At 41.4% G+C, this 21,101-nt stretch overlaps 1 protein-coding gene across 1 annotated transcript in view; it reads right to left on the bottom strand.

Annotated features, from left to right (window-relative positions):
• Positions 1-21,101, bottom strand: part of NDRG1 (N-myc downstream regulated 1) — a 39,112-nt gene that overhangs the window by 11,752 nt on the left and 6,259 nt on the right. Inside the window, exons 2-6 of the mRNA XM_057429768.1 lie at positions 14,297-14,375; positions 11,947-11,982; positions 4,332-4,437; positions 2,565-2,685; positions 500-562 (exon numbers count right to left, since the gene is read on the bottom strand). Coding sequence (XP_057285751.1) covers positions 500-562; positions 2,565-2,685; positions 4,332-4,437; positions 11,947-11,982; positions 14,297-14,359 — 389 coding nt within the window. The 5' untranslated portion in view covers positions 14,360-14,375. The remainder of the gene's footprint in view (positions 1-499; positions 563-2,564; positions 2,686-4,331; positions 4,438-11,946; positions 11,983-14,296; positions 14,376-21,101) is intronic.

The following is a 21,101-nucleotide window of genomic DNA, read 5'->3' as shown; positions in this document are numbered from 1 at the left end:
GTCCTTCAATATCAGCACCCTAATATCTGCACTTGGTAGTAGAAGAGGCTTGAGGAGGTCAGGCTGACCCCCTCAGACACTCAAGCCACACAAACAAAGCAGTGCCTTTAGATGGGACCAGGTTTTTTTTGTCCTGCTAACCACACAGGAAAACATGGGTTGTTACAGTGGGAAGAACAGATTGTCTGTGCCCTGCCCCTGTGAGGCTGATGCATAGAAAATACTGGAGGAAGCCCCTAAATTAGGCACATGGCACAACTCCAAGTTGCTTCCTGTTTAAAAATAAACTGACATTTCAAAAAAAAAAGGCCAAAACATAAGCTCTGTCAGAAACAAAGGCAAAATGATCCATCTATAGCAGAGGAATTAAAAGCCAAACACAAATTTAGTCCTAGGAAACATAATGCCAGAGAGCCAGACAGGAGCTTCAAGGGCTGCACTTACAGTGTGCCACATAGACTGAAGAATGAGGGAAATAAGTAAATAACTCTGTACTCACCCAAACTGTTTCAGGATCCCAGGGAGCATTTCAGCCAGCTGATCCATGGAGGGATACACGTACCTACAACAAATGTGTTTGTGGCGTTAATACCCCACTTCCAGTAGAGTAGGCTGGCATGTTTAGAGACACAGCGGTCACTGTAGATTTAATACTGAATGTGCTCATTACATGATTATTGACTGTATGAGCTGAATTTAAATCAGGAGCAAGCACAAGTAATATAGCACAAATAGGGATGTAATTTATATGGTACTCTGTGAGTTACAGGATGACCGATGTCTGGTTTTGAGAGCAAAACAGACCATAGTGAATCTTTTCCAAGAAAAGTTAACACTTTTGAACTTACGAGGCGAGTTTCCAACCACATTCAGCACATTTATACTTTGGGTCCACCCCAAAAAAGTTTGCCTGTGTTGCAGAATCACAGCAAGCAAATCTAGATCTTTGGCAAATAATTTGCATGTATGTTTTCATGGGCTCACAAATTACCATAAGGTAGGTGAGAATAGATTTATTAATATAAAGAAAATGAAGGCAGGAAGGGCTACGAAGCTGCTGAGGAAGTTCAATAAAACCAGCTGTCAGCTCCTGCTCTTCTGCAGAGCAGAAACAAAGTCTTTAGGGAAGGAAATTATGAGCACAATCTCAACTAGGCAGCACATGGGAAAAAAATCCACCCAAAGTAGCTGGAGAACATCTGCTTAGGCTGGATCCAAATCTCGGCTTCCCATCAAGGCTACATCTAGTGACTCTATAGTTTATTCTCCAAAATGAAACCAAACTTAATACCCCAAATCACTGCAAAACTAGTTTAAAGTTATTTTCTTTGATTTTTCTTGTTAGGAACCTAAACCTTATAGAAACATAGAATAGTTTGGATTGGAAGGGACCTTCAAATGTCATCTAGTCCAACTTCCCTACAACAAGCCTTATCATAACAAAGTTCAGTGTCACCACAGCTATGATTTTAAACCTGAGCATGCTGGTTTCACAGGTGAAGGGCTGTGAGAGGTAATACAGCTTCTTGTGCTGTCATCATGATGTTTTTAGGCAGTGGTCTACTAGCATAGATCATGATGGCTGCCTTGTACAGCTGACAGCTCAGAAGTGTTAACTCTTGTTGAGGACATGAAGGTTAAGACACTCAAAAGCTTGTGATTCAAACAAATATAAAGGGGGCAGGAGGGGACTGAAATATCTTTATAGGCTGCTCTCAGACAACAGAGCTATTGCAGTTAACACTAGCTGAGAATCTGGCCCATTGTGACCCCTTTATAGCATCAGAGCAGCTTAACAATTCCGAAGAAAAATAGACTGGCTCATGCAATGAGGGTACATATAAGCTCCTTAATACCTAGTTCTTATAGAAGGACTAAGTCCTTTCCTTGTACCCTCCCCTCAACATCTTGGCTGCTCCCTTCCTCAACCAAGCTTATTCCTATCCCAGGGGCATCTTAAGGCAAACCTGTGACATTTGATCTAAATAGGATAAGGATTTTGGCAGACTGCTCATGGCACACAAGGTTTCCAAGCATTAGAGCATCATACGTGCTACACACACAGGAGTGAGCAGCTATCTATGATATTCTGTGGGAGTACATCACTTTGTTACTGTCCAACAACTTGGATTTTCCAGATAAGTTGTCAAGTCTACATATCAAGATTTACCATGCTGCCATTTCACAGAAAACATGGATTTAGGAAGGACATTGTAGAGTGGCTAATGCCTATCTAACAATTTAGCTTCATATTTGTGTTGAGAATATCATTACAAAACAAGGTAACTCGATATTTAAATTGACAGATGCAGACATCTGTCAAGGAACTGCTCTACAAGCACTATAGTTAAAGATAAAACAAAATTACAGCTCCAAAGTCTACCACGAAATAGCACAATGCAGAGCTCCCAGAGCTGCAGTACCTTAGAAAGCATGTCAGGGCTGAAGTTCAAAAGCCAACCACTGTGTTTGCTGCAAGCGCTTTTAATACAACTGCGGATCAAGACTCTTTTTCAGCAGAGAGGATAATTCTGAATGCAAGGGCTGTTTCCCTGACGACTCACCCAGCTTGGAAAGACGGCGCTCCATCCTGCTGACCTGGGGCATCCACATGGCAGACAGCAAAGTGCTGGGTGATTTCCTGCATATCCTCAAAGTTGAAGAGAGGATTGAAGCAAGTTTTATCTTGACAAGGAAAACAAAATAAGGAATAATTATGCTGAGAGGAAATGGTAAATTTGCAGCTGTAATAAAATTATTTGTTAACATGTCCTGCAGGTTGATGAAAAGTTGGTTCAGTTGGGTGAGCTCTATTATAGCCTGGGAAAACTGGTAGTCTAAGGAGGAAAGACCAGCAAGCCTTGCTACAAGAAAATCTGTGCCAGCTTGCTCTAATTACTTAAAGTAAAATCCCTGCACAGCTTCTTCATCATGGCCAGGTAAGGTTTATCCATGTTATTTTGGTACCTGCCAGAAGTATTTGCTTAGTACCTCAAAATGTCAAAAAACTATTCTTTATGCAAATCTAATACACTAATAAAATACAGCCAGGAGTGTTTGACACAGGTTTTGGCTTAAAGTCATGCGTTTACTTGTCCAGTCATTTTTCTTTGGACTGTGTCAAAACAGATGGAGGAAAAAGGTATCCAAGAGCGTGACTTGTGCTTTTGCCCAAATATTACATGAGAATCATTACATGATTGGCTGCTGCAGGCAGCTCAAGACAAAAGCATCCTTCTGGGACACTCAGTGCTGCTGGCTCCCAGTTTTGAGGTGATTTGATTTCTGCAATATTAATGTGGGGAGAAGGTTAGCCTATTTTCCTCCTGGAGCTGAGAGCATGAATGTTGTAGCTCCAGCTTTGAGATGCCTAAAAACAGTTCAATATTCTGTGTGTGTTTCTGAATGTCTTCACAGGACAATATACAAGCATAATAACTGCAGAACACAAAATATTTAATTAAAAATCAGCTTTAGGGGAATATGCAAGTTTGGGAAAAGGTTCTTCCCCTTTCAAGGGGAGAGGAAAGTTATTCACCGTGAAGATACGCTTTAACTGTAGAAAGAATAAACTCTTATTCAAAGACAGGATCCTGAGTAAGCTCTGCCCCGATACACTGAAAATCCAAAATAAAGGCAGCTCCACGAAAGAGAGCCAAGAAAACAGATTTTTCTTATGTGTAATATCTGCCCCCCAGCAATAACCAGATTTTAAAGACCTCCAGGTGTTTATAACTATTGACAACTGACCAAGAAACAGTAAATTGTGTGAAGTACACAGTACTGGTGAAAAGAGAAATTGGAGCAAATCTGCCTATATTAGAGCAAATCAGGTCACTACATTCTTGGATATGAGACATAAAAGACCTTTCAAAGTTATTTTCTTAATACTGGCTAAGGACACAATGCCAGCACTCATTTTATCATCCTGCTTTGACATGTAATTCATATAAACCCACAGCAGCATAAGACTGGTTATCAGACAGGAACCTAAGGCAAAGCACCAGTGGTGCTGTTTTCAGCCATGCCAACAACACAGTCAGCCACCCCTGAAAATGTTTTCACAGCCTTTCTACATGGTCATTATGAGCTAGGAGAAATCTTTTGCTCCTTTAAGTGAAATATTCCACTTACTTTGTGAGGATAAAAAAAAATCTGAGAATTAATCTTGTTCTAAGAGCAGAATTAGGTGCCATCTAACAGGCTGCAATGCACATAAACAAGCAAGGACCTGGGAAAGGCTTCCTAACCATCACAGCTTCCACACCTTTGATTACAGCAGTAGTGTAAAGCAACCACACCATACCCATGCTATTAAAGAGTTTACTTACGGTTCAGCCCGATGTCGTGGTAGGTGAGGATGGCTGGCCGGTTCCCTCTGGGGGTTCCACACATGGTGACATGGACCGAGCCATGCACAGTCTCCACATCTTGCTCCTGGCAAAGAAGAGGGGGAACTGTCAGGGGCATGTCCATGTTACAGCAGAGCTCTGATCAAAGACAGGTTCTGCCCCAGCCAGGGGGTATCTGTAATTCCAATGCAAACACATCCTGTTCTCTCCCATGTTGTAAATTTGGCTTTCACCCACTCCAGTCCACAGACAACCAACAGAAGCACTTAAGCTGCTTGTTCTAACCAAACACTGAGGCAACAGTTAAATAGGTTTTAACCTCATTAAAAGGCAGCATAAGGAAAAAGAAGAAAGTAAGCCATCTGGTGCAATAACACCTAAAATAACAAGTTTGCAACTATGACTGTTGACATTTGCGGAAGTGCAATTTGCCACGATAAAATACTTCTGCTTCTAGGAAGAAGACTCAGCAAATAACTGCTATTCCCCAAAGAAAGCAGTATTAAGTGGTCTGTATTCACCATGAAGACTTATCACACTGTAGGGCCTTGTGATTTTAGTAGCCTTCCTCAATAAACACAACAGCCACATGTGTTAGTTTTATGGCTTGCTATGTATAGACCTGAGCATAAACCCAGCTGTCTAAAGTTTGTTATAGAGCAGCAGATCCTCAACGCTGCAGCGTTGAGAAATCTAAGAAACATTAAGCAGCATCCTGCTATTATGTGACATAACAGGAGTTTGTACTATTAAATGAACTTCAAGCTAAGGACACCTTTAATATCAAATCAATGTACCTAGATGTTGCTCAGGTCATACTAACATCCACAACATACAGAAGAGTTTTTTGCTTCTTTTGTGCTTGAACTTCAGATGGGTATAAGCAATTTATTATTTTGCCAACATATATAAATGTAATCACAAAGCAACAGCTATTTATGACACTTGTTTACAGTACCATTACACTCACATAACAGTCAAGACAGTACAAAGTTAGAAACCAAGCTTAGCATTTCACCAGAAATTGTACAACACAGATACCTTGCTGCAGGGCTTGCTTGATTTCTGCATGCAGTAATGCCCAGAGACAAAGCCCAAGTTAAATTCAAACCTACTAGAAATTATGCTGCAGAAATCAGAAGCGTACTAACTCTGAACACTGTTACAGGGCAAAACCCAAAAGCTCTTCAGAGATCTGAGGTAGTAATTGGTCTAAATATCAGCTCCTTAATTTAATACAGAGAATATACCACACATTTTGTTGAAAGTAAGAATGCTGGGCAACACCATTCCACAAGTCACCCATTTTCCTTGCAATTACACACTTACATCAGTTTTAAATTACAATTACAGCAATGGATCAAAATTCATCCCCTCCTTGTATACTGGGCGAGCTGAGCATCACTGCTATCTGAACTACACTAGTTTTCAGCTTTTACAACTCCCTTCAAGATTCATTCCTCTGCATACTCACTGAATTATTTAGCATGTAAGCTGTGTCTTCCATATCCAGCACCATCTTTAGACAAAACAGGGTGATAAATCCAGCAACTCAGACAGAGGACACTAGATGGTTTCTACTTTGTTCAAGCAGGAAATTGGGTTATATAGACAAGCTGCTATCCTACACAGGCTTATGACTCCCAGAATGCCCAGATAGAAAAAATAAAACAGACTAATTCATGAGGATGTCATTCTTAAATAGGATTTGAGTCAGGTTTGTCCAGGAGACGGACTTACTCGATAGAGCTTAGAGATCAAAGATGAGCTAAATCTTTACTGCAGAAGGTACAAAGTACCAAATTTCAAACCTGAGAATTAGTACAGTCTCTCCTGTCACTGTTTCAATCAGGTTTTGACAAGTTTAGCTTAATTACATCGGCGTTTTATCATTTCAAATGCAAAATCATACCAGACTTATTCTGAATTAAATCAAAAGCCTGTTCTTCCCTGAAAAACAGGATTAAAAGTTTCTGGTAAGAAGACAAAAGACTTCAAAAAATTAGGGTAAGTCAGAATGATTCTGCATAACAACAAAAATGAGGACTTCAAATGTTTGAAATCTAGTATTATCCAAATTAGATAAGCAACATTATAGATATTCCAAAATCAGTCATACTAATACCACTAAGTTTCATTTTTGGCAGAAAATATGGTACTGATGGTACATTTATCATACAATACTCCAGAAGAGATTTGCAGTAGCAATAAATAGCACAGCAATTAATATTTTCCACATTATGCCTTCCTTCTGTACAATATAAAGTGTGACAATAGATAGTTTGGCAGCCTTAACACCATTAACGACAGTAAGCAATATTGTGTAACACACCTCTTAATGAATGTGCTATATAGAAATCATTTCGTCCTCAGTTGAAGACTAGCAGGCACTCTTTGTGTCATCACATTACTATTGCTAGATCCTTCCAGTACCAGCACTGAAAGCCTAGAACAGGTTTTCTTAGGAGGGAACCCACCTTTCAAGATTTGGGATCTTCCTCCGTTGTGCATGAAAGGGAAAAATGCCTGTTCATGGGAGATAAAGGCAGACCACTGGACCTGAACATCCCACTGACATCCACAACTAATTCTTCTGGAACTAGAAACCCCAGTCTAGTTCATACTCAGTGTCAACTAAAAATAGTTCAGAGAAGACAGGCGACCATACCCTTAATTACTGGCATAAATCAGTTTAACAATTGGCTTAATTCCTCATTATCTTCACATTAAGGCTCCCCTAGTTCTAGAAGGTTGTGCTATTTTTCATTAGCGTGAATTCTATACAGTGAATACCCAAAAGGTTCTCCTAAAATACCTCAATCAGTTCAAACCAGTTTGTTCAGTGACATCAAACCAACAACTTCACATCCCTATTGATCCTATTAAAGATCAAGAGATTTGTCTACGTGATGTAGGAATGGATGTTTTCAAAATGCAGAGTACTAAAAACAGATGGCAGCACGTCCCAATCAACATCAACATTGTAGTAAGAGGCTCTTCACCAACTGATTTGTATTAAAACACTATCTTGGAAAAAAATCCAAGGTACACTAATCCGATATAAGGATAAAGACAAACACACCATCTGTTCACATCTCTCACTTTAACAGAGGTGCAGTCATCTTCATGCCCTAAAAGCGCACACACAAATACTTTTGATACATGCAATTTAAGAGATGCTGAGTTTGAAGGAGCTGATCTGTTCTAAAGAAGACTTTATTTTGGAGCCAAGTGACCTTTTTTGATGTTTTGGCATGAGGTTAGAAGGGGGAGCCAGCTTCTAAGTCAGTAACATGCAAGAGCCCATTTATTCCTTTTCCTCTCTACCCTGGCTAAGGATGACATGGATTGAGGAATATCTTTATGAATAAGCTGTTTTCTGAAGTATGGAACATGCAACCAAAGCACTTTAGATAACTAAAAAGGAAAATATACACACTCCATATTTTGCTAAAAACTGTCATAATTTATATTTTACTTCAAATACTGCATTCCATCAAGATTACTTTAAAGCTTTCAAATATACTGAATCCTTCATTACCATCTCATCCTTTTATTTTAATTTCTATTATGACTTTTAAATGTACCTCCCTACTTTTGACTCAGAACTGAGGGAAAACATTCAAAGCTTTTAAGGAGGATTTAAACAGCTTTTAAATTGCTAGGAGACACTATATTTTATATCTGTATTACTTAGGAAATTTAATACAGCAATACCTACACGTGCTATTTTAGTCTTTTTTTTTCCCCTTCCAATATCTTGAAGAACAAATATATTTGAGCTTTTACTATGATATTGTAATGCTGGGTTTCAAATCCCCTTTTCCCTGAAGCTATTGAGCATTTTTCTCTAGTTTTTTTGTACTCTAAAATAGCTATTTCAATTCATCTCATGTGTTTCTAAAACTGCATTGCCCACCTTTCCAGATATTTTTTTCTTTTTATCTTGTTTCTGTTTTGGTTTTGTTTGTGTAGTTTTCTGTATTAAATTAGCAATATTAGTAAAAAGTTTCCTAGCTCAGGTAGTCAGCTAATTACATTAACGGTATTAATATGTATCATGATTTCAGATGTAAATGTCAGTGACTGCTAAGGTGGAAGCCAGTAACAAAAATTTTGGTGCAAGAACTGAAGCAGATTATTGTAATAGTTCTGCCCAGGAATTCTTCCTATCCCTTTTAGTACTGGGTTGCGCTGCCCTGCAAAAGCACAAACCCACAACCACCTCCATCCCTTTCCTTCAGAGACATGAAAGGATGAGGAAATCCATGTAAAACACTGCAACACTCCAAACACCATCCACCGACACCAGCAGGAAACCCACCCTATTGCACCATGAGGACCAGCCGATTTCTTTCCCTTCACAGACAGAAGGAGAAGGGGAAGCAGAGATGGCTCTTGCATACCAGTAGGTATAGATGGCTATAAGCCATGAATTCCAAGGGAGAAACTCACCTTTGCCACCTACAGCTGACACACATCTCAGAAAGTTTAGAATCACAGAATCATAGAACAGTTTGGGTTGGAAAGGACCTTAAGATCATCCAGTTCCAACCCCCCTGCCATGGGCAGGGACAACTCACATTAAATCATGTCATTCAAGGCTCTGTCCAACCTAGCCTTGAACACCGCCAGGGATGGAGAATTCACAACTTCCTTGGGAAACCCACTCCAGTGCCTCACCACCCTCACAGTAAAGAGCTTCTTCCTTATATCTAATCTAAACTTCCCCTGTTTAAGTTTTAACCCGTTACCCCTTGTCCTGTCACTACAGTCCTAATGAAGAGTCCCTCCCCAGCATCCCTATAGGCCCACTTCAGATACCAGAAGGCTGCTATGAGGTCTCCACGCAGCCTTCTCTTCTCCAGGCTGAACAGCCCCAACTTTCTCAGCCTATCTTCGTACGGGAGGTGCTCCAGTCCCCTGATCATCCTTAGTTATCCATTTGCTTAGTTATGGATCCATCCTGATGGACTGCTCACTTCTGGAACCCTAAGCTAAGAGAACATATACCATGTCAAAGAGCTAGGTCTCAAACAGCTCCAATGCTGCCAAGCTAGAGAATAGGCAAATACATCAAACTGGAAATACAATTAAAATGCCGTTGCCATTAAGCCAACCTAAAGCAGCAGAGGACATACTGCCCTGCACCAGTTTGTTAATTGTGCTAAAGCAGGCTTGCCCAGGAACATTTGCCTTCCTGGGAGGCAGGGGACCTTCACTTAAGTTTTCAGGTGGGTGCCACAGACAGACATACAGACAGACAGTGCTGTCTAAAGGTAGTTCAGAGCTGTCAGTTCTTCCATCTCTTCTTTTGGCCAACCCCTGGTAACATCACAAAAGCTTTTGTTCAGAGAATAACCACACACGTCTTGCAACGTGTGCTTTCAGAAGGGTGTTACTGCACTATATGGTGACTTACTTCAAAAATGGAAATGTATGTTTAACCCTGTCTGTCTAAAGCACCTTGAGAAATAAGACTTTCTTTCCAAACCTGAATAGCTAGACAAAATCTATTCTTGGAACCAAAATGCATCACAGGCAGTCACTACTTTTCACTAGTGGAAGAAACAAAGTTATTAACTGAACACTGCATAATTTGCCCCCAAAAGGATGGAGCAAGTTGCAAGGGATATGGTGGATACCCACATCCATACACAGGCACTAAAGAAGCTCCATCCTGCCAACAGCTGATCACCTCCTTCCCTGGCCATGTCCATCCTCCTCCCAAGTGTGGTTCATGGGACAGGTTGCTGGTAAAGAACACACAGAAGCTTCAGGGTTAGTCCTGAGTGACCTGGATCCTTGAGGGCCACACATGAACTTCTCTAATGAACTAAGCAAGAGTCTCTTGTAACTGCTTCAAACCACCTCTTTCATAAACCAGCCAGAGAAGACACAGAGGTAGGGCACTTGTGCTTTTGAGGACCAAAGCTAAACCTCCTTTCAGCGGCAGGAGTTCTTAACATAATGGATTGAGACTGTTCTTCCACATTTTTCCTTCCTGAGCTAGAACAACCAAAGATTCAACTCTAACAAGGAAAGATCACTCAAAAAGCAAGAGCTGGCAAAACTGGGCTAAACAAAAAGAACCAGTGCTCTGGACTAGCAACAGTTAATGCAAAACATGGAAAAAAAACAACCCAAAAGGTTTAGAGAATTTGCTGAAAATTTAAAAAAAATCTATATATACACATGATTTACAAAGCAAGCAATTTATTCCAAGAATAGAAATGAAATACAGGTCACTTCTGCATTCTTAATCAAAATACCACAGTATTCCTGTTAGCAGACTTAATCTGGGATTCAGATTTATTTAGACCAAGTGATCAATCTGGACGCAAACAGAAAGCTTCTCCCATGCTGTGCACTGTCCTACAGGAAGTCACATGGTGACAGCTTTAACTTGCATTTATCAAGACTTCAGGCAGTGGGTTTCATCATTAGAAAGGATGAAGGGGAAGATACAGGATTAATGTAGACTACAGCTTTGCTACACAAGTAAAAGCCATTGAAAGATGGTAAAGATGTTTGTGATAACTGTCTCTTTTGGTTTCCAAGGAAAAGACTTCAGTTTGCTGGATTTTAAACTAATTTGCACAACATTAACAAAAATATAGACAGGCACAAATAGAATGCAACATGCCACAAAGTACAGAAAGGATTATTTCCTTCAAGGACTTGAATATTCAAGAGGTGAGAACAATGTAATAGTTTTCCTTATTCCTGCACATTCTACCTCCTTCCCTACATCCCTTAATAAAAGAAAGGAACCCACCAAGCCTCTTTTCCCAACACATACACCTTCTCGTCCTCAGTGGTGGGAATTCTTGTTGAGGTAGGTATAAGCATCCTGGTCTCCCTCCCTTCCATTTCAACAGAGCCCGACTCCAACAGTCAGCTTAAGAACCAGCAATGACAAACTCCTCTATCAGAAGCTCAAATACCAGTAACAAAAGAGGGGAGCTAAAGAGTTAAAGTGACCTCTCAAAAGCATGACACATGGGAAAGTGGAAAGCCACCATCTGACCCAGTGGTGTGCTTTATGAACATTCATGTTCTGGCTGTAAATAAGCATACAGAAACTATCTCCCCTCCTATTACAGTGCAAAATTGATTACTTAATGCCTTCTACTGCTCTACAGGCTCCAGGAGTCTTTTGGAAGCTTTCAACAGCATAGAAAGGGACAGTTCCTCCAAGGAAACACACATGCATTGCTAATGAAAGCAAATTAATTGGGGAAAGTGTGTGTCCATGTAGGAGGGGAATATTTTGCTTTCACTACCACTGCTGAAGAAACTCATTCTCTTAGCAAGAATAGAACTGCTTGCAACTCAGCCACCCCTTTTGGATGAAGCTTTCTCAGCTTCAATCTGAAAAGACCTCCTGCAGTCCTCTTCACATCACTATATCAGAGCCCCATTCAGACTCTTCTCCCACAGTAACAGCAACTGTGGCAAGCAGGCAGTCATTTCTGACCGCATTCTGCTATTTTCTCAAAGCATCAATTCAGTTTCCCCCTTTTAACAAAATAATAACAGCAACAAATAACAATGATTATGATAATTAATAATAAAGAATAGCTCTACTTGCCTGAACATCAAAGTCTGGAAGGAGGCGAGTGATAGCCTGTGAAGAGATTTTAAAGCATTAATTCATGAAGCTTTTCATCTACACCTGTGTTCTAACCCACTGGTTCTGCACCCAAAAAGGGTTTTATCCTAGCCAAAACTTAGGTTTTGGGAGGCTGGCTGAACACAGAGAGGTCCATTCCAACTTGTGACGAGCCATCAGTGTTACTGACAAGCTCATGTGCCCATGGAGGTTCTCCACCTGAAAGGAGCTGGGTGACATCCTTCCCACCTCCAGTAGTCTAAGAGGCTTACAACTTAAAGGGAAGAAGTATCTTCCAGTCACCTGCTTTTACTAAAAAGACAAGGAAGAAGTCAAACTTGTATTTCCACTGGAGGGCTGTAAACAGAGGGAAGAGCAGAGCAGCCAAGCAAACATCTTGTATCTGCAGATTACAGCAGAGAAGCCAAAGCTTGCAAAAAGTATTGTGATAAAAAGCAAAGTTTAGGATCCTGGCAAGGAGGTCACTTAGTCCCAGAAGCCCAGGTAAATTAAGGATGGAAGATGCTGAAGCAATACTGCTGCTGTCTTGGGCAATATTGTCTCAGATAGTGGACCTCAAAGCATTGCAGTCCAACTTGTAATTACGACAGGACTCTAGAGCCATGATCTTTAGGCAATTGGGCAGTGCGTTTTACATACAAACAAGTAGCTAAAGGGGTGGCCAAGCTTGTGGAAGTCATTTTACACAGCTTAGCATTAGACAATATGCTAGGTTTTAATCTTACTATACTATTGGTCTCACAACCTTTTAAACATAGCTGGTTTCATACACTGGTGTGCCAGTGGGGTTGAAAGGAATAACAATATGTGGCATCCATATAGACAGCATAAGAAATAAGACTCACCTTTAGGAGAAAGCTAAGCACAACAACTTTTAAGTGCACCACCAAGTCCACACCAACTCCACTGTTAACCTTAGCATGTGCTGAGTGTCTTTAGGGGCAATCTTTTCCACTACTCGTAATACATTAAGTAACTCCCTTCAACTATGTGAAGAATGGCCACAGAGGAAGTCAAACTCTGTGCTAGTTTCTCCACATAGACAAAACTTGAAGGTAATATCATGAATAAAAGCATATAGGGTTCTTTTTCAGGATTCCAACTTTTGATCTACATAATATAAAAAACAAGGAAGCTAATCAGTGTTTTAAGGTATTCCTGAACTTTGCAGCAAAGGCATTTACTATGCATAGGACTCTTAGTACCTCTCCTTTTCTTTGCTGTTACTGAACAATATTGGCATTAAAAAGGGATGTTAGTCTCTGAAACGTTTGAGTGCTGCATTCACTAGCATCCAAACAAGCTCTGCTTTCATGCAATGTCCTTGGCAGAGGAGCTGTGTTTAAAGTTGCTCGAGCCGTTTCAGTGCAGTTTGCAAGTGCAAATAATTTTCTGAAGTGTTTACGCAAAAGAGGTAGGGAATAGAAAAGAAAGTAGCAGAAATAGAGCTATGAATAGTTCTAGTGTAGAAAACCAGAAAAAAAGCCCAACAAGGTTATATATGTCATTGTCAAGAATTAAAATCCTTGGGAATAAAAGAAAAAAACTAGGTTTGTGTCAAGAAAAAAAGCTGAGAGGTTCCTTCATGTATTGCAGTGATGTATTTGCCATGAACATACCACAGCACAGAGTATTGCTACAACTGAAGAGTCAGATACTGAGCCCAGATACTGTGGGCAGATCTTTGAAGAAGATGGTGAAAAAAAAAACAAATGGAAAGAAGTACAAGCAAAAAACATATCAAAAAGGCTAGGATGCTGGGATGCTTCTCCACTGCAATGTCAGCCAAAGGCTGCAGCTCATGCACACCCAAGTCAACTGCAGACCTGATAGTGCTTTGGCTGTAACTCATAGCGCAGTTAGAGAGGACTAGATGGGGCACAGTTGAACCTCTGGACCCAGATGTGCCCAAGGGAAAAGTAAAGGCTCTCTGTGCCTCCTTTAACAGCAGTTGACAAAACAAATTCTTTATATTTGCATTGAAAAGTCTATAGGTATAGACAGACTTATATGAGATAGCTCAATTGACATCATTCTAAATAGCTAAAGACACCCAGAGCATTCAAATTCAGAAGAGAAAAAATGCCACCATCAGATCAGCATTAGAGGAGAATAAAACCACAGGCTAAAAATGATCAAACAACTAAGTCTTGGGTTTGCATTACTTAAAAAACCCATGCTTACTCCATCTCCAGTTTCTTTTACTTGTTTCTTCCATACAGTATGTTAGAATCAACCTAAGAATACATGCACAGTCCTAACAGCAGCCCCGAGATAAAATGCATAAACTCTAAAAAGCTTTAATTACCTCCTCCTTCTCCACCAGAGGTTTCACCTCTGTAAGGTGAGCATCCTGGAACTCTGTTGACATGGTCAGTAGCTGATATCTGCAAAGATGAAAAAAGATTTGTTCTCAGCTTGCATCAAAGATGAAATACAGGAACAAATAAAGGTCCTGCTCCACCCACTCACCCCAGCAGTGACCCACTGTCTCAGATTATAGTTTAAAAGACCTTTGGCAAGAAGGTTATGAATCTCTCGCAAGATGCCTCCCTGGTTTATTTATATATACACACACTCCTGCACAATACAAGATTAAAGAAATACCAAGGCTGCAAGATCAAACGAAAGTTTGGCAGCTTCAAAACAGGGAATGAATGAGGAAAAGGGGTAGGGACCAGTACAGAGGGTGTCATGGACACTGTCATTTCACAGGTGAAAGGAAGCACAGCCAAATTTCCACAGCCACCTACTGAAATCAGCTTGAATAATTGTCTCTGACATTCTTTTGTTCCTTTTTTAATGCAGGCTCCCTCTCCAGTATTTACCATAAGAAAACTGGAAGCTTATTAGCATCACTTTACTCTCAGGTCAATGTGCTGATCTTTGGGAGAGAAACACCATCCTTGATCTGAACAAACAGTACAAAGTAAAACAGTCCTTTAAGTGGACATCTACAAGGTCCATTTCCAGAACTGCCAAAAGATGGAACAAGACTGCTGTATCCTGCTCTAGGAAAGGGCTGGCATTGTGATTCCCTCATCTGCGGGAAGCTGAATTGGACAAGGCCAAGCCCCAGAAGAAGCGATTGCTATGGCAGAGCAGGTTGTGCTGCAGGTGCAGTGCGCCTTTTGCATTTGGACCAAGGGGCATCTCAGTGAGCTAAAAAACTGCATGTTGTCATCCTCTTGACAAAGATAAGGCACCAGAGACAGAGGGCTGCTCCCGGCAAAGCTCTAATGAAACAAGCAGTTTTCAAGAGAAACCAGGACTGTTTTAACAGCAAGATGTCGAAGTATGTTTATTGCCTGTCCTCTGCCTGCTGGAGAAACTCCTATCATCATGTGGGTTTGGGGCATCTTTGGACAAAAAAAAAGGACATTTGTTAACTACACAACTATAACACAAATCAATTATTTACTTTCTAAGAAAAGCTTAGAACTGTCTCAAGTGAAACCTATGAGTAAGTGCAGCCATAAAGCAAGCCAAAAGGTTGAAACACGTTGAAGAATTATTGACTGTGTTAACTGCAAACACTATTAACAATTTTCCTGAAGATGCACAGCTACAAAACACAATTTTAAATAGATTCTTTAAACCATGATTTCTTACCTCCTGATTTAAATATGATTTAAGCCTACCAACCCTCTCTACAGAAATGACCTGGTGCTCAAGAAAGGCTGTGATGCCCAAGGGGGCATCCATGGGTCAGCTCAATACTCTTCCCTGGGCAAAGATGCTTTAGTGAGAAGATGTAGGATGGCTGGATGCTGCAGGAAGCTTAGAAGTGGCACACACACACATTAAGAAAGTTAATACTGAAAAAGCACTGGCGAACATGTATGTGCAAACAGCTTCAGATTTTAGAAACCCTTCTCGCTAGCTATGCAATTGAGTGGATTTTTGATGAAGAGTTTGCTGGGGGATTTTAAGCATATAGAAAAGCTTTAGGAATATTTAACCCCACCACTTGAGACACTGGATAGGAACAAAACTGCCAGTAATTTGTAATCCAAATTTGCAACAAAGTGCCTGAGCCAGAAGAGTCAATGCAGAGTTAAGCCCCTGGCAGTCACCCCAATTCGCCCTTTTCCTCCAGATTTTCCAGTCAGTTCTGTCCATTACAGATTTTAATCATGAAGAACAAGAAAAAAAAACAAGTTTGCCAAAAATTCAAGCAACTGAAAGTGACATTTCAGAAATAATGCTACATATTTTCATGATTACAGCCATCTACGTAAGCTGCCATTCCACACAGAGACCAATTGCGCGTGGCAGAGGGGGAAGATAAATGCCTTTGCAGTCTCTGGAGGTTAAAAACATTTACACACAATTGCACCCAACACAAATGGCTTTATGCAATTCAACAAATTAAGACAGAAATAGCACCTTAATATTGCACCTAATTTTGCAACAGGGACTAGAAGTGCAAGAGATTTTTCCATGTTTTCCCTATAGGGGAAGAAAGTAAGAAGCCAGGTCCCCTGCAGTTTTCCAGTAAGAAGCAGCTCAGGGAACAAAGCCACAGCAAGTGTTTGTGGAAGAAAGTTGTTTACATGGGATAGTTTCAGATTTTCAGGGACTCGGAGCATTGACTACAAATGACCAGAAAACCTGCGCCAAGAAGAACAAGATGGATGCCTTTTATAGCCTTAAAAAACAATCCTGTTTTTATAATAGTTCAGAGTTGTTGCTCTATGTTTCCGAAAGAACCAGCACTAGGAAGTGCTGACCAGCAGATTACACGACTGCCATAAAGTCTGCTGAACAAAAGCCCAACATGTACCTAGTCCTCGCTTTTGGAAAGATACCAGATCTCGGAGCCACATAATGTTTTCAGATCAGGCATTTCCAAGCTCCGGGTTTTCCTTCTCTGCACCAGGAACACCTGATGCACTCCTACCAAGAAACAACCTTGTGATAAGGCGGCACAACAACATGCTGTTTGTTCACGAGTGCTGGCAAACAAAGCCCTGCTATCTGACAGCACTGTAAAAAAAAAAATCTGATTTCCCGGAGATAAAGATGCTGGGGAAGTGGGTTTGTACCAACTCTTTTCAGCACAAATTTTGTAATCTCTAAATAGGTGCTTTGTGCTCCCCCCATTGTGTGACAGAGTCGCTTGAAGCTAATGGAACTGTGTAACGCTCCTAAATAGATAACTGTACAAGCATTCCTTCATACCTATTTCAAAGCACTTGCCTCGTAGTGCAGAAGACAAAGTTCATTTGTATCTGCAAACAGTAAAGTTGCCAACTTGGAGAAAACCAACTTTTTTCACTCCACTTGGCCAATTCTGCCTGCTGAGAGGCCCCAAGGACCACCTCTATCCATTAAACACCCATCACCCCGCACCCAGGTATCAGATACAATTGCTGCTCAGAGGATTAAGTTTCAAAACAACCATACTTCTAACTAACCAAAAAAGTAAAGTTTTAAGGCACTTTTACAGCTGGCAAAGCGCTTTAAAACTCATCACATATCTACCTTTGCCAACTAGCAGGAAAGGCATTAAATCAGCCTCTCAGAACAAAGGGGGCATGGGGAATGGTGAAGTCATCTGCGCAGTATTATTTTCACTGATTTCTTCCAAAGAGACTTTTCTATACCCATTCCAGCCCAAACCCAAAACCAGCACAGCAAGTGTCATAACCGAGGCTCAGGAATCATTTTACTGAGCCCTATTATTTTGCTCTTAAAGGTCCAGACTATATACGCTGTCTCTCTGCATCACTGCTGGAGGGACAGTCATTGCTGGAGCCTTGTTTTGGCAGCAGGGACCAGAGGATGGATGTGCAGCCTGGCTTTGCACAACAAGGATCCCTACAAAAATCCTAAGAAGCCACACATTAGGCCACCCATCCTCAGACACCAGCAGTGTTGCAATCACAAGTGCCAAACATTAGGTAATCCTGAGATACGTGACCAAATTCATTCCAAGCTCAGAAGCGAAACAAGTTCAAAGATCCCTTGTTTCAAACTTTATACTTCTGATGACACACATGGTTGTCCAAGTTTGTGCCATGGGGTGCATCGTCAAGCATGAAGGTTTCACATTCAGAAAGGACTGGGAAAACTGCTACCAGCACTACATGATTTACCTCTGCCCTCATATCCAACTGCTTGTTATTTACGTGCTATCATGGAAAACAAAGAACAGGAAAAGACTCCTGCCTGTCATAAAGGCAGCACTTTCTTCAAAACAGCTTGTTTAAACACTGGCTGCAGAGGTTATTGTCCTTTTGAGTACCGATATACAGAAGGGTAACCTCACCAGAGCAGCCTGATGGCATTTCCATCTTCACAGGCTGAGCAGTCGCTTTATATGTATTATATACTCATGAGCATCTAACGGCAAAGAGGGAGAAGACTGTGGGCACCAAGGGTCACGGCTTCCAGGCACTGGTGTTCTGTCTTTGGAAGGAGAGGGACCAGCTGAGACTTCAGCTCCAGGCCCAGACATGGCAGGTGTTTCCAATCCAGCCACATCACTCTGCACTTTATCCCTTGAAAGAAACAAGCGTCTTCAGAGCTCAGGCATCAAAACAAGTAGGAAGGACATGGGTGGCAGTTTGAAGCTTTGAATATCTGCAGCAGCTCAAATCACTGTTAAAGAAGCTTAGGTGAGGCAAGGATGGAGAGAGCTAAGATGTATCCAGAGCTCTGAAAAGTTGAGTAACAAAGATCCCCATCAGTTCCAGGTCAGCAAAATAACCAAAGAGCTCAGGCTTCTGACAATGAAGCCAGGAAAGTTACTGTGATGCTCAAACAGCATTTGAGCCTTAAATATGGTCAATTAGTCGTTAACAGTAAATACTGCAAACTAGAATGGCACCAAAATAACTGGAAAGCAGCTTGTGAAAACTTGTCTCCACCAAACGGAGACAAGTGGACATCAGTTAATAGCACCCATGTATGGTTATGGTCCATATACAGTGCATGCTCTCATTAAGTGCAGTTTACATTTCAGACATTTTATAATAAACTTGACATATCCCATCTTCCCATTTGTGATTCATTTGAAAACGATGCATTTTGCAAACATCCAAAGCAGTTCATGCATAAGCATCTGCCCACACTCTGCCCTGTTTAAGCTACTCTTTGTTACAGGCACTGGTCACGAGGTCCTTTGTGTGCAGTTACTGATTTTCTCTGACATAATTCTGACAATAAAGCATGGAAGAGGTTTTATAGCAGGTCCTCCCCTTTATAAAAAGGCAGATGACTTTTGACAGCAAGTAGCACCTGACTAAGCAGTCTGAGCAGCAAGTGAAGACACTCAACTACTTGGGCCTCTCTGGGTTTCCTTAGCCTCTGGTTATACATGATTACCTCTGTTTGCAACTAAAAGTTAATACCCTGACACAAAGTAACCCTTAAATAACCTCAAGTTCCAACTCAGAAAAGGTCAGGAATCAGAGCATTAAATTAAATACCAGGGAACTGGGACAACTACACTGGTCTGTGGCCTCTGGTTCACAGCTGTCCTGAGAACCACCATCACCCAGCCCTCTTGAAGCACAGCACACTGCCAACACTCAGTTTAATTGCTTTTTATTTGTTTCTAACCAATTTGCTTTTATTTCCTTTCAGCCCCCTTTGTGAGCTGCTCCACAAGCATGCTTTAGTGAAGGCTCTAGTTGAAAATAAGAGCTGGCAACCAAGGGAAAAGGAGGGGGTTTAGGAGCATAATGTAGCAGAACAGTGATTTTTCAAAGCCAAAAAGCAAGAAGGGCTTAAAGTTTTAGCCACTTTTAAGTTTAGACTTATGCTGTGTGCTAATCAATCTGATTAGGGAACCGGAATGTTTCAGCTCAGAACTTCAGCCTTGTGCCAAGTAACAACTGGGAGAAGGCTGTGAGGAAAGAGCCAGCAGCCAATACCACCCGGACCAACAACACACAGGTCTGGGTCTGCAGCATCCCCAAGGCTTTGGCATATCCATGCAGGTAGAAAGAGGATCTCCAGGCTCATCTCCAGTCCTTTTCTCTTGGTTGTTTTTCACTTATACGACTGGCACAGAGCTGTTGAGCTGCAATTGCTCTGACATCGGACACAGCCTTTAAACTGCCAGTTCCTCAGACCAAGGACTGGTTGCTCTTCAAATGCATGATAGGCTCTGGCAGCTGCACACTGATAGTAGCATCAAAACAAAGTGAGCTGGAAGCAAGCCTTCTGTCTACTCCGCAGATGTTGAGCAAGAAAACTGCTGCAACACAGCTTGCACAATCCTCTCGCTGTGGGATGCAATGATGAATGTTCCTTGGAAAGCTCAGGGTCCTCCCATCCTTCACATGAGTAGAAACTGGCTTTGTGTTTCTTTGGGTGTGCTACCCAAAGATCATGTCTGCTGTTCCCATCACACCTATCCGGACACCCCTGTTGTCCTCCCCACCCCAATATAACAAGCAGCTATTCTATTTCTAGCTGGCAGGGAAGTGGAGAGCTTGCAATGTCCTCAGTCTTCTTCCCTGTTGCTGCAATCCCTAATACTACTTACATTATCATGTTACAACCCCATGAGGGACAGATTACAAACCCTAATCAAGTTCTATGAAATCCATGTTTCTTTAGCATCTGGCACCTGAAACTGCTTCTGGTCACACCTCTGTGAAAAGTGGTTATTCCAATAATGGCAAGTTTCTTTAAACAAATTAGAATTACTTGTGACTCCTGGAAATCTCTGTCATCCCAACTCCCTCTTCAAGCAGCCACTGCTTACTGTTGACATGGCTTCAAACAGTCCTTGCAGGCCATGATGACGGAGGGTGGAGACAGGGGAACCCAGGGCTTTTGTAAGAAATGCTACATCTGCAGCCTAAGGTGATTTGGAAACACGTTATGCCCATTTGTGCCGATGCCAATATTGCACTTCAGCTTTAAAGGAGTCTGGGCTGTGGGTGGCAGCACTGCAGGGTGGAAAGAGTGGAGAACAATCAGCTGTCTTCTCCAGCTTCATTTTCTTACCCCACCAATCAGCCTGTCTGCTTCCACTGCCCCAGCACTCTCCTAGCATCCTCTCAACATCTTTCTCTACATCCATCCCACTCCTCCTTCAGCTGGCTGCAAACATAAGGGTTTTAAGAAAGACTAAAGGCAATGCTTTGGTACAG

The sequence above is a fragment of the Pezoporus wallicus genome, unplaced genomic scaffold (assembly GCF_028554395.1).
Source record: "Pezoporus wallicus isolate ANWC-B61680 ecotype Strahan unplaced genomic scaffold, APGP_CSIRO_Pwel_v1 contig_7545, whole genome shotgun sequence".
Taxonomy (NCBI): Eukaryota; Metazoa; Chordata; class Aves; order Psittaciformes; family Psittacidae; genus Pezoporus; species Pezoporus wallicus.
The sequence above is the reverse complement of the archived record's forward strand: the minus strand, read 5'-3'. Positions and strand labels throughout refer to the sequence as shown.